This window comes from Diceros bicornis, chromosome 32, assembly GCF_020826845.1.
Source record: "Diceros bicornis minor isolate mBicDic1 chromosome 32, mDicBic1.mat.cur, whole genome shotgun sequence".
Lineage (NCBI taxonomy): Eukaryota > Metazoa > Chordata > Mammalia > Perissodactyla > Rhinocerotidae > Diceros > Diceros bicornis.
In genome coordinates, this window is record NC_080771.1 from 24,702,652 (window position 1) to 24,717,425 (window position 14,774).

Genomic DNA, 14,774 nt, shown 5'->3' on the forward strand with positions numbered 1-14,774 from the left:
TTGGGTTTGCACGCTCCACTGCTGGCAGCCCAGGTTCGGATCCCGGGCGCGCACTGACGCGCCGCTTCTCCGGCCATGCTGAGGCCGCGTCCCACATGCAGAAACTGGAAGGATGTGCAGCTATGACATACAACTATCTACTGGGGCTTTGGGGGGAACATAAATAAATAAGTAAAATCTTTAAAAAAAAAAAAAAATTCCAACCTTACCTCAAGTCCATGCCTTAAGACTCTCAGAGATGATCGGGGTCCCCTACCACAGGCCACATACAGCTGTGGAGTATCTTCATTGGCCAGATCAGCTATCTGCGCAGAGAAAAAGTTAGGGAAAAAAATGTTTACTTCTGCTAAGTTTTCACACTCAATCCTGATGATTCTCAGGGAACAAATTACTTTTTAGTTTATTTAAGCTTATATATTGGCTACGGGCCCTGGGGGCATGAAGGGAAAATGCTCTAAAAAGCAAACCAGTTTGAAGCAGTAAGTTTTACCAACGAAGGCTTATATCAGTTCTTAAGTTAGCACAGGATTTTTTACACTTAGTGAAACAAAGTGCTATGTAACTTCGAACTGTAATTTAGCATTTCCTTCCAACTAAAACTACAGATTACAAACTATAATATTATCAGTACCTGTGACTGTCACCAATAAAAATCACATTTATTCATGTAACATTAAAGTTTACAGATACTTCCAATTATCATTTCCCTCATCACTACTTCAAAATTACATTTATTAGATCTGCTGTTAGACTGCACATGACTGGGCTGCCCTCTCCACAGATGCTCCTATGATGCAGCTGACCAACTACTGGGTAACTCTTCACCTGGTTATTCAGCCACCAAATGGGGAAGCCATGTATTCTCACACTCGTATCCCAGACATCTAGCTGCTTTCCAGTACAATTATTTGTTGATTAAAGTATGTGATAAGAGGTCAGTCATTTGTATTATAGTTCTGTCAAACTGCATGGTTCAAACAAAAATTCCTGACTGCCTATAAGGCAGTGCAGCCTACTGTAACATGGATGAGCATATGGGATGTGAGTCTATACAGCCTTCACGCTGATCTCTTAAAAAAAAATTAACTCACCCATTTTAAACGCACCATCTTGTTATTTAAAGCTTTAATAAAGAAGCACATATATTACTTTTTCACAACTTAAAAAATATTTTGCTATCTTGGCTATGTTTATTACTATATGCATTTAAAAATATTATTAAGAGATAATGATGCCTCACTTTGGATCTATTATTCAGAGATCCAGATGCCTCACCAGGCTAGTAGAGATACATGGCACAAATAATGCTTATAGCCCTGCTATAGATACATGAACTTCCTGTTAATTGTATTCATGAGCTACAAACTATTTACATAATTATTTCCTCGAATTCCAGTGAAATGGGGGAAAAATCACTAATAATCAAATTAGAAGCTGCTTATACTTATTTTCTATGGCCCTCAGGACTAACCCTTTCTCAAAAAGAAAAAACAAAAGCAGTTAATTTCAGAATGGTTAATTTTACCGGAAGAGTACCTGAATGCTGATTTGTTTCCCTAGCACACAGTGAGCAAACCTCTCTCCCACTAGAAGTGTGATAACTAGACAAGACAGGGTGGTGCCTAATGCTCATTTGAACCCCAGCAATCCAGGACCCAATGGCATGGTAAAATCCTGCTACAATTGAGCTCTAGTAGTGGGGGACACAATCCCCATCCTGGACCACTTCGGGTTTCTCTCTCAGGATGTAATTAAAAACGTTCCGTTAGTGACTGATCTCAAAATTCTCTGGAGTATTTTAAGGAGGAAATGAGTGTTAAAATGAGATAAACATAGATATTCATAGACTGTTAAGTAATAAAAGGTCAACTTCGGAATAGTGTAAAGTACATGAACCCATTTACATTAAAAAAAAAAAAAAATACAGGGGCCAGCCCGGTGGCGCAAGTGGTTAAGTGTGCGCGCTCCGCTGCGGCAGCCCGGGGCTCGCTGGTTCGGATCCCGGGCGCGCATCGACACACCACTTGTCAAGCCATGCTGTGGCGGCGTCCCATATAAAATGGAGGAAGATGGGCATGGATGTTAGCCCAGGGCCGATCTTCCTCACACACACACACAAAAAAGATACAGCATCACGGCGGAGTCAGTCGTTCCCTTACTCTCTTCCCTCAACCAGTGGGACATCCATTGACCAACAAAGGACTCCTTGCACAGCACACCAGAACACCTGAGATCCACATATCTATACATCTGAAGGCAGCGGTGACTCCAACGCCGGTCTCTCCAGCTGCAAGGGCTGCATCCAAAACACGGATACCACTAGCAGGGGCAGTGGTGCCCTGACCTGAGGTTTCAAAAGGCACACTGGCACACACTAGCAACTAGATGCTGCAGGAGCAGCAAGGCACTTGCAGCTTAGCTCCTGCCCATCCCCCAGCAATTGCAGATAGACACCTGCAGTGCGACCTGACCTAGCCCCCAGTGGCAGCACCCCCAACACCAGCTATATCAGCAGCAGGGGCTGCATACAAGACCTCAGACTCCTAGCAGCAACAGTGACACCTGTGAACCCAGCACCCCTGGGACAGTGCTGCCAGCAACCCCAGAAAACCCGGAAGCAGTAGTGTAGGTGGTGCACAGGGCACCTGAGCCTGTGGAAAGCCCACAGAGAGCCAGTGGGGGAACACGAGAGCCAGGCAACTCCAGAAGCAGCAGAAACGCTCACAGCCTGGTGACCTCAGTAGTGACACCCAAGACTGTAGAAACATTTAAGCAACAAGGCACCAGCAACCTCGGAGGCACAAGCAGCACAAGGAGGGCACTGACAATGCCTCTGGCAGTGGAGGGTGGAAAGTGCAGGCTGTCATATACAACCAGTAGCAGCTCAGAATCAAAGTAACCAGATCCGTATCCAAACAAGAAAGGTGTTTACTACCAAATGCATCAGCAGAGGATCAACTCATCAAGCACCATCAACAACTACAGTAAGGTGGTAGAACAGAAAGAAAATGACAACTCTTCAGAAACTTCAAGTCACAGATGATAGCAATCTAACTGACAGAGAATTCAAAAACAACTGCCATGAAGAAACTCAACAAGTTACAAGAAAACTCACTTCAATGAGCTCAGGAATAAAATTAATGAACAGAAACAGTAGTTCACCAAAGAGACTGAAACTCAAAAAAAAATAAACCAAAGAAATTCTAGAGATGAAGAACACATTTAATGAGATGAAAAATAAAGTAGACGGGCCGGCCCCCTGGCTTAGCGGTTAAGTGCGCGCCCTCCACTACTGGCGGCCCGGGTTCGGATCCTGGGCGCGCACCGACGCACCGCTTGTCTGGCCATGCTGAGGCGGCGTCCCACATACAGCAACTAGCAGGATGTGCAACTACGACATACAACTATCTACTGGGGCTTTGGGGAGATGAAAGGGAAAAAAAAAAAGGAGGAGGATTGGCAATAGATGTTAGCTCAGGGCTGGTCTTCCTCAGCGAAAAGAGGAGGATTGGCATGGATGTTAGCTCAGGGCTGATCTTCCTCACAAAAAAAAAAAAAAAAGAAAGAAAGAAAGAAAAATAAAGTAGAAAGCACTGGAAATAGAGCAGACTATATGGAAGAGAGAATTAGCAAGTTCAAAGATAGAAACCTAGAAATGATTCAGGTGGAAGAGAAGACTAGACTAAGATTTTTTAAAAATTAGGAAATTCTACGAGAAATATCCGACTCAACTAGGAAAACCAACGTAAGGATAATGGGTATCCCAGAAGGAGAAGAGAGGGAGAAAGGAGCAGAGAGCTTATTCAAAGAAATAACAGCTGAGAATTTTCCAAACCTGGAGGAGAAACTGGATATATAGTACAAGAAGCTAACAGAACTCCTAATTATCTCAACACAAAAAGACTTTCTGCAAGGCATATTATATTAAAATTGTCAACGACACAGAAAGATGATTAAGGGTGGCCAGAGAGAAGAAAATAACTTAGAAAGGAACCCCAATCAGGCTATCAGTGGATTTCCCAGCAGAATCTCTATAGGCTAGGAGAGAGTGGAATGATATATTCAAAATATTGAAAGACAAAAACTATCAGCCAAGAATACTCTATCCAGCAAAGTTAACCTTCAGATATGAAGGAGAAATAAAGGCTTTCCCAGACAAACAAAAGCTGAAGGAGTTCATCGCCACTAGCCCAGCCTTACAAGCAGTGTTTAAAGGAGCCCTCTTATCTGAAACAAAAAAGCAAAGGTTTACAAAGCTTTGAGCAAGGTGACAGACAGAATCATAAAATTGCAGCTCTATATCAGAATAGGTTATTCTGATATGATATAACTGATAACAATTATAAAAGCTAGAGGAAAAGAAAGCATCAAAAATTATTATAACCACTTCAATTTGGTAACAAACTCACAATACAAAAAAGGATAATTTGTGACAACAAAAACATAGAAGGGGAAGAGGAAAAGGAGGGAACATGCATAGGCTAATGGAGATAAGAAGCTATCAGCAGCAGCAGGACTATCTCATTTATGAGATCTTTTAGACAATCCTCATGGTAACTACAAAACCACCAAACTGAAATGGCAGACAAATACCATATGATATCACTCACATGTGGAAGATAGAAAAACAAACACATAGATACAGAGAACAGATTGGTAAATTACCAGAGGGGAAGGGGTTGGGGGGAAGGTGAGAAGGGTAAAGGGGCACATACGTATGGTGACAGACAGAAACTAGACTTTTGGTGGTGAACACCATGCAGTCTATACAGAAGCTGATATACAGTGATGTACACCTGAAATTTACATAATGTTATAAACCAGCGTGACCTCAATAAAATAAAATAGTAAAAAAGAAAAGAAAAATACAACACACACAAACACACACACATATGCTTATTGATGCAGAGAAAATGCCTGGAAGCAATCACAAGAAGCTGTTATTAGCAGTAGCCTCAGTGGAATGGAGGATTGAAAAGATTGGGGGTAGGATTTTTACCTTTTGTCTGGTTTAAATTTTTACACTGAACAAGAGTTTTATAATTAAAAAAAAGTCCAGGGGCCAGCCTGGTGGTATAGTGGTTAAGTTTGCACACTCCGCTTCAGCAGCCCAGGGTTCGCGGGTTCAGATCCTGGGCGCGGACCTACACACCACTCATCAAGCCATGCTGTGGCAGCATCCCGTATACAAAATAGAGCAAGATGGGCACAGATGTTAGCTCAGGGCTAACCTTCCTCAGCAAAAAGAGGAAGATGGGCAATAGGTGTTAGCTCAGGGCCGATCTTCCTCACACACACACACAAAAAAATCCAAGGATTTATGTAATGGTTTTTACTTCCCCAACTTCTACCTTTAGCTGCTTCACCTTTAAACTCGGGCAATTCCACAGACACGCAGATGAAACTGACTCTTAGACTAGATCTTAATTTAACTGGAGTTAAAACTTGAAACTCATTCAGATTCAAAAACAGTTGGCTGGCACCACTCATTGTGGAGGCGACTGGAAAGACCCACACCTGGCAAAACAAAATGGGAGAGAGGCTGTCCAACTCATCGACCAGCACAAGGTTTTTGAGTGGTCTTGGCTGAAAGAAGAACGTGTCTCCCTCTTCCAGAGGCATGGCAGATGAAAACTCAGGTTCTTCATCATCATCTCCAAGATGTGCAATTTGATATAAGTAACTGGGGAGAAGCAAACAAGACTTTAGTTAAAACATTTTCTGCCTGAAGATAACGTTTGCCATCAACGTAACGTTCATAAAGTACTTTACAAATGTCTAAGCAAAATTATAACATGCATTACTGAGTCAGCATCTACAGTTTGAAATCTCTGCTTATCTGAGTGAGGTTTTCTCTTTCTTTTTCTTAAGAAAGCAACAGGGATGAAGAAATTAAGACTACTGAATTCAAACTGGCACAATGGAAGGACCTTAGTATCACAGTGGTTAAAAGCACTGTGCTTCCCCTACAGTGCCTGGGTTTGAATCCCAGCTCTGCTCCTTAACTAGCCACATGTTATTACTTAATCTCTCTGTGCCTCACTTACCTCATTTATAAAAGTGAATTCTATAGGAATGTACTATTTAATGAGTACTTAGTGCATGGCACTTAGTAAGCACAGTGTTTGTAAAACAACATGCAATATGGATAAAGAAAATCCATAACCATTTCCTATTTTAACCAATAACCAGGCCAAATCTAACAAAAAACAAGAATTGGTGGTGACCTTGCAAAAGCATGCAGATATTATAGTATTCTTTCCCAAAACAAAACATAAATGTATCCAGAGACAATAAGCAACAAAATCATCTTGCCCTTCTCCTGTCTGTCCTCTGGCTAATAATGCTTAGTGAACTGATTCAAAGGCAAACCACAAAAAAAAGAGGGAAAGTAACTTGAGAGTAGATAATCTGTAACAATATACCATCATAAACTGAGTGTGCACTGAGCTTCTGGGAAGCAGTTCAATTAAAATAAAACACCAAACTACCATTCATGTTTATTCTTTAAGTAATATACCAGACCTTCAACATAGAGCACTTGAAAAATATCAAGTATAGCTATTTAGAAGCAGGATAAAATGACTAAATCAGAGTCTGAAATACATAAGGTACTCAATAAATATTAGCCAAATAAATCTCAGCATTTAGCACTTTTGGTAAACATATCAGATTCTATACTCAATTACGAAAAAGCAAATAGGGTTATTATCCTTGAATAATTTACAAAAGCAGTGAGAAGATATGATACACATAAAAAGTTAACTAATACAAACTCCTTATTCAGACAAGATGTCTATACACAGACTACCTGTCAAAGGTACCTTCAGCATCTAATAACTGCCAGATAACCAAAAAAATGCTGGGCACTATCGCCATCACAGGAAAGGTTGCTTTGGCTGAATCTCGGTAAAACAATTTCTATGACTATAGTGTTGTGCTTCAGAGGAGGGACTTTGGAACCAGATGGTCTGGGTTTGAGTTAGACTTAGTTGTGTGATCAAATTTCTTAAATTCTCTGTGATCCAGTTCCCTAAACTGGACATGGGATAATGGCACTGTCTCATAGGGAACGTTATGCATTAGTACTTGTAAAGTGCTTAGAACAGCGCTTAGAACACAGTAAATGCTAAACTAACTCTTTGATTGATAAATAAATGGGTTGCTTTACGATTAAATGAGTTAACACCCACAGCACATGTTTCTGATGCCCCAAATCACCACTCTTAAGTCTTCCAAATTTTAGCTGCAGCAGCAATGGATAATTTCTTACAAGCTCAAACCCATCTCACTCTAACAACCAGCCCACCTGAACACTCTGGTCTTTCCACTACTCTCTACCCCAAGAACTTCTATCCCATGGGAAGTTGCTGGAGCAACAAGATGTGCAGGAGAGATCGTGCCCCCAGTGGTAACTTTCAACCCAGGAGAGAGAGGAGTTGGTGGTGTTAACCTTCAGGTGGGCAATTCTGAGAGGCATTCTGCATGCTTCTCCCAGGTCTTAATAGAAGCAAGTTCCCACTGCCCACAGCAGGAATCTCAATAACATGCCCTTATATTGGCTTTTCCTCTTTCCCTATCTCTCCCCACTGATCCCTCACCCCTGCTTCCTGCAATTACCTCCCAATAATCTACCTGCACCCAAGTCCTTGTCTCAGGCTCTGCTTGCAGGGGAACTCAAACTAAGACAATTTAAGAAAAACATTTAGAACAGTGCCTGATACATACAGACAAGTGCTCAATAAATGTTCACTATTATTCTTCAGAACAAAGGGAACCACTGTCTGTAATATTCTTAAATCTTTTTAGAAGACTTAATAGACGATCAGGAAGTGAAATCTTCACCAACACACTATCTGCACAAGTTAATGAGCAAGAAGATAAAACCTTATATGTCTGCAGCTATTGCTTCCACCCACAGCCTTGTCAAGACAGGTTATTATCTAGTTTTTAATGTCTGCCAATCTGCTAGGTGAAAAAATGACACCTTATTTTGATTGGCATTCCTTCAATTACAATGAGCTTGAAATCTTTCTACATATCACACTTTTAGACCACTCGTATTTCCTTTACTGTGAAAGGCATACTCAAATCCTGTGCCCATTCTTCTATCGACTGAACTGCTTGTCTTTTTCTTAATGATTTTCAAGAGTTTATTAACTCACCCTTTATCATGTACTGAGAGGAAAAAAGGTCCCTCATACACTGTTGGTGGGAATGTAAACTGATGTCATCTTTTCGGAGGAAAACTCGGCATTCCCTATCAAAATTTCACCCCACATTTAGGAATTTAAACTATGGCTTTATTCAGCTAACACACAAAGATATACCTACAATGTTCACTATGGCACTGTTCATAATAGCAAAAGATTAAACAAAATATCCATGAATAGGAGGCATGGCCATAAAATATTATGCAGCCATTAAAAATGTCTTCCAGGGGCCGGCCCGGTGGTGCAAGCAGTTAAGTGCGCAAGCTCCGCTGCGGCGGCCCGCGGTTTGCCAGTTCAGATCCCGGGCGCGCACCAACGCACCCCTTGGAAAGCCATGCTGTGGCGGCGTCCCATATAAAGTGGAGGAAGATGGGCATGGATGTTAGCCCAGGGCCAGTCTTCCTCAGCAAAAGAAGAAGAGGACTGGCAGATGTCAGCACAGGGCTGATCTTCCTCACAATAAATAAATAAACAGATAGATAGATAGACAGACAGATAGATAAAGTAAATAAGTAAATAAATAAATAAATAAATAAAATATTAACATTATAAAAAAAATGTCTTCTGTACACCAAATGCAATATATGGGGCTTGCTAGGATCCTGATCTGAACAAATCAACTTAAAAAATATTGAGACAATGGATAAATTTGAATACTAACTGGCTATTTGATTTTATTATGGAATTACTATTATTTGGGAGAGGTGGGGTATAAATAAAAGAAGACTGGCCATGGGTTGACCTTTGTTGAAGCTGAGTGATGGGCACATGTAAGTTCATTAATTATACTATTCTGTCTTCTTATGGACCTGTTAGAAGATTTTCATAATAAAAAATAAAAATTTTAAGTGAAAAATAAAGACTTATTGATGGGAAAAAATTTATGACATACTAAGTAGACTAATAATTTTTTATAGAATGATGCAGTTCTCTAAAATAAAATTACATATAAACACTAGAAAGTAAAAATACGGGAAGCATATACATATACAACAAAATGTTAAAGTGACTATTCTAGGATACTAGGATTATGGGTGATTTTTATTATTTATTTGCTCTTTTATTCATTTTCCAAAACTTTCTACATTACTAGAGTGAAATAACAAGAATCACAGTATTCAACACTTACTAAATGCTTATAACACAAAGTACTTTAGTGCTTGGCATCTGTATTCTTACTAAATACCCACAAAACCCAATAGGGTATACACTATTACCATCCCCACTTGATAAATGAGAAAACTGAGGCATACTGCTAGAAAACATAAAGCCAAGATTATAATCCAGGCAGTGTGACTCCAGAGAATACACTATGCTCTACTGCCTCCACCAAAATGTCCCTGACCATTACTAAAGGATACTATGGAAAATTAGGCCGAGATGTGACTAAGCAATTAACAGAAGATAAACTGCTAGGCAAGCAAATGAAAAAAGTCCAGACTCTTTAATAAAATTTTTTCCCAACAAATTAGCAAAGCTTAAAATATATACATAGAGCTTCTTCAATTTACGATGCGGTTATGTCCCAATAAACCCATCGTAAGCTGAAAATGCATTTAATACACCTAACTGAACATCATAGCTTAGCCTAGCCTACCTTAAACATGCTCAGTGGGCTGGCCCGTGGCATAGCGGTTAAGTGTGCGCGCTCCGCTGCTGGAGGCCCGGGTTCAGATCCTGGGCGCGCACAGACGCACTGCTTGTCAGGCCATGCTGTGGCGGCATCCCACATAAAGTAGAAGAAGATCGCACGGATGTTAGCTCAGGGCCAGTCTTCCTCAGCAAAAGGAGGAGGATTGGCATGGATGTTAGCTCAGGGCTGATCTTCCTCAAAAACAAAAAAAAAAACAACAACAAAAAAAACACAACTATATATATACACGTGTGTATATATATACACACGTGTATATATATATTAAAAAACCGTGTTCAGAACACTTATGTTAGCCTACAGTTGGGCAAAATCATCTAACACAAAGCCTATTTTATAATAAACTGTTGAATATCTCACATAATTTACTGAATACTCTACTGAAAGAATGGTTGTATGGGTACAGAATGGTTTTAAGTGTATTGGTTGTTTACCCTCCTGATCACGTGGCTGACTGGAGCTGTGGCTTGCTGCCACTGCCCAGCATTACAAGAGTATCACACCGCATGTCACTAGTCCACGAAAAGATTAAAAGTCGAAGTACACTTTCTATTCAATGCGTTTTGCTTTCCCACCATCACAAAGTCGAAAAATCATTAAGTTGAACCATCTTAAGTCAGGGGCTATCTGTATACCTAGTGTTGACAATATGTGGCAAAACAGGGGCCGGCCCCGTGGCTTAGCGGTTAAGTGCGTGCGCTCTGCTGCTGGCGGCCCGGGTTCAGATCCCAGGCACGCACCGACGCACCGCTTGTCCGGCCATGCTGAGGCTGCATCCCACATACAGCAACTAGAAGGATGTGCAACTACGACATACAACTATCTACTGGGGCTTTGGGGGAAAAAATAAAATAAATAAAAATTAAATATGTGGCAAAACAGACAACACACACTGCTGCAGAAGTTTAAACAAGCATAAACTTTTACCAATTCAGCAATGTTTCAAAAACTTTGAAAAGGTGTATATTCTTTAATCTAGCAACCATATCCTTAAGAAAGTCTATCCAACAACAAATAAAAGTTTAAATTAACTCGAGCCCACATAATGGAATAGTGTATGGGTGTTAAAAGTGAGCTACACTCAACAAATGATGCTGGGACAACCGGATTTCCAAATGGAAAAGAATGAAGCTGAACTCCTACCTCACACTATATAAAAAATTAACTCAAAATGGATCAACAACCTAAACACATGAACTAAAACCATAAAATCCTTAGAAGAAAACATACGAGTAAATCTTCACGTATGTTTTGGCAATGGATTTGGCAACGGATTCTTAGATATGATCCCAAAAGCACAAGTAACAAAAGAAAAAATGGATAACTTCATCAAAATTAAAAACTTCTGGGGCCGGCCAGGTGGCTTGGCGGTTAAGTGCTTGCGCTCCGCTGCTAGCAGCCCGGGGTTCGGATCCCGGGCGCGCACTGACACACCGCTTCTCCGGCCATGCTGAGGCTGTGTCCCACATACAGCAACTAGAAGGATGTGCAGCTATGACATACAACTATCTACTGGGGCTTTGGGGGAAAAAATAAATAAATAAAATTAAAAAAAAATTAAAAATTAAAAACTTCTGTGCATCAAAGGGCATTATCAAGAAAATGAAAAGACAACCTACAGAATGGAAAAACATATTTGCAAACCATACATCTGTTCAGGGATTAATATCCAGAATATATAAAAAACGCTTACAATTCAAAAAACAAAAAGACAAACGACCCAACTGAAAAACAAGCAAAAAACACATTTCCTCAAAGATATATAAATGGCCAATAAGCAGATGAAAAGATGCTCAACATCACTAATAATAAGGGAAACGCAAATCAAAACCACAGAGAGATACCACTTCACACCTACTGGCTATAATCAAAAAAGCAGGAAATAACAATTATTGGTGAGGATATGGAGACATTGAAACCCTCATACATTGCCGGTAGAAGTGTAAATGGTGCAGCTGCTATAAAAAATTTAGTGGTTCCTCAAAAAGGTTAAAAAGAATTACCATATGACTCAGCAATTCCACTCTTAGGTACATACCCAAAAGAACTAAAAACAGACTCAAACATTATTTGCACACCAATGTCCAAAGCAGCATTGTTCACAATACCCAAAAGGTGGAAACAATCCAAGTTCCATAAACAGATAAATAAACAAAATGCAGTATATACATAAAATGGATTATTATTCAGGGATAAAAAGGAATGAAGTACTGATACATGCTACACATGAACCCTGAAAACATTATGTTAGATGAAATGAGCCAGACAGAAAAGGGCAAATATTGTATGATTCCACTTAGGTTACCAGGGGCTGGGGGAGAGGGGAATGGGGAGTTATTGCTTAATGGGAACAAAGTTTCTGTTTATGGTGATGAAAAAGTTTGGAAAAATAGTAGTAATGGTTGCACAACACTGTAAATGTAATTAATGCCAATGAATTGAACACTTAAAAATGGTTAAAGTGGCAAATTTTATGTTATATATATTTTACCAAAAAAAGTGGAAAGAAAAAAAGATGCAACCAAAAAAGTAAAAGATGTTACAGATCGGTATTTATTGGTATGGAAAGATATTTATGATGTATTACTGTGTAACAAAAAGCAAATTACAAAATGGTACATAACCCATAGTTGCATTTTTGTAAAAACATTTAAATACATATATATATATAGGAAGGCTACACAAAAATGTTATCTTTGGGTGGAATGATCACAAGCAACATCTTTGCTTGCATGCACTTTCTAACTTTTCTACAACGAAAATTCCTTAAGAAAAAACTAAAAAATGAGAAATGGAGGAAAGACATAATAATAACAGGCTAACTGTGAAAAGTGCAACAAAAGAGACAGAAACCAGGAAAAGGACTAATAAGTGAATAGTTAGAATAAAGTCTACGAGGATGAGTAAAAGGCATGTTTAAGAAAGGGAGAACAGTTGGAGACAAGGCAGAAATGGCACAGAATCCTAGACAATACCCTCATTTTAATTATGAAGAAACTGAGCATGAGATAAGTGGTTTGCACAGACATTAGCAGATACTGGCAAATCCTGAATTAGAAAGCAAGACCATGACATCTTATCTCATCTAAATAAATTGGAATCTTAGATACCGGTCTTAAATTAAAGGCTGGAGTTCAGACTTCATCCATTTGGCAATGAAAAACCATCAAAGATTGTTAACACAGGGATGGGGAAATGATTTCATCAGGGTTGTGTCTTCTGCTTAATAAGATGACTATTAAGGTTGAGTTTTACAGGAAAGGCAATGAAATGCAATAAGGAAACTAGTGAACTAGTTCAGACTAATGCCACAGAAAAGGGATACAGAAGTAAAAACAGAACTTAGCACTCAGTTGAAAGTGGTGGAGGACAACAAAAATTGAGATTTTACACTCGAGTTGCTAGAAATGGCCCATTAGTCATTAAAAAATACTGAGGTTGGGAGGATTGGTGACGTGGCTGGGCAGCTGTGGGTACGACAAGCTTCAACTTGAGATCTGTACAAGTGAAGTATTTGTGAAACATCTGTTTAATACTAAGTAGTTCAATAAATATTTATTCAATCAAATAAGGAGAGAGCACTTCTAAAGTTTTTCTTGTAGCTACCCACAGGTATTGATAGAAGCGACTGAGGTAGAAGAAGATAACCAAAAGAAAGAACATAAAAGGAAAGAAGGGAAAAACTTTGTTTTGAAGAAACTAAAACATTCTTGTGAAAAGCTCCATGGTCTTGCAGCCACATCTCCCTCTTGTCAACTTTTAAAGTAACCAGGGTGAACTAGGGTAATAAAAGGATTACTCACTGGTTTCCAAATTCTGATGCTACAAAAAGGAAGCCTGTTTTAAGCACACACATGGCAGCAGCAACAGGCACAGTATCAAAATACTTGAGCCGGATCTCAGTAACCTGGAGTGAAAAGAAAAAAAGATTTTAGTGTGTAGGCAAGTGAAGCTAGGCCACAGAAGGTAGCCCAGTATCATAAGATAGCATAAGGAGAATAACAAGAAACACTGTCCTTAGTATCTAAACCACGGGTCAGCAAACTACAGCCCACAGACCAGCCATGCCTATTTGTTTACAAACTATCTATGGTTGCTTTTGTTCCACAATGGCAGCTGAGTAGTTCAGATAGACCAAATGGCCCACAAAAGCTGAAAATGCTTACTACCTGGCCTTTACAAAAAAAGCTTGCTAACCCTTGAGCTAAACAGGTATCTAAGAAATTGCCCAGTTGTTCACAGAGCTCCTCCATGGGATGAAAGAAGCAACAGATCATGTGTATTAGGTATTACCAGTTTTCAGTAAACATGGAGAGCTTTCTCTTTTTATTCACTAGAAGCGGTATTACCCAGTCTCATATTATTATATATAAGACTAGCAGACCAGAAATCTGTTAACCAGAGGGAGAAAACCTACATTCATATGCCAGTTCCAAATTTTAAAAGCTTTAACACCTCAGGCAACCACTTTTTAAGGCATTCGGTTTCCAGTTTTTTAACCTGTAAAATATTAATTGTCCTATCTCAGAGAGTAGATATAACGAATACGTTTTATAAAACCACTTTGTAAACCTTAAACGTACAAATATCAGTTTTTAAAATAAGGTTATTTTATTATATTAACTTAGAATGAAAAAGTAGAAAGTTTTATCAAACTAGACTAACCATAACAAATGGGTTTTTTCATTTTTTCCCTTCCATGCACAGTCTGCTTACCATGTCTTCATCTGTCTCCAAAGTGATCTTGAAGATATCTCCCTGCTCAGTTTGGGCCAAAAAGAAGAACATCGATTTGGTCTTATGGGTGGCAGAGCAGACAAAAATCATTCCTCTTTCAGGGTCATCCAGGTCATTCTAGCAAAGTCAAATACACAAGCAACATCTTAGAAATGAGTCCTTATTTCTGGAAT

At 39.4% G+C, this 14,774-nt stretch overlaps 1 protein-coding gene across 2 annotated transcripts in view; it reads right to left on the minus strand.

Moving 5' to 3' along the window:
* The window catches only part of SF3B3 (splicing factor 3b subunit 3), a 50,487-nt gene that overhangs the window by 24,019 nt on the left and 11,694 nt on the right, over positions 1–14,774 (minus strand). For both annotated transcript variants that reach the window (XM_058528238.1, XM_058528239.1), the window contains exons 7-10: positions 14,581–14,718; positions 13,668–13,771; positions 5,518–5,683; positions 210–305 (exon numbers count right to left, since the gene is read on the minus strand). In XM_058528238.1, the coding sequence (XP_058384221.1) occupies positions 210–305; positions 5,518–5,683; positions 13,668–13,771; positions 14,581–14,718 (504 nt within the window). The remainder of the gene's footprint in view (positions 1–209; positions 306–5,517; positions 5,684–13,667; positions 13,772–14,580; positions 14,719–14,774) is intronic.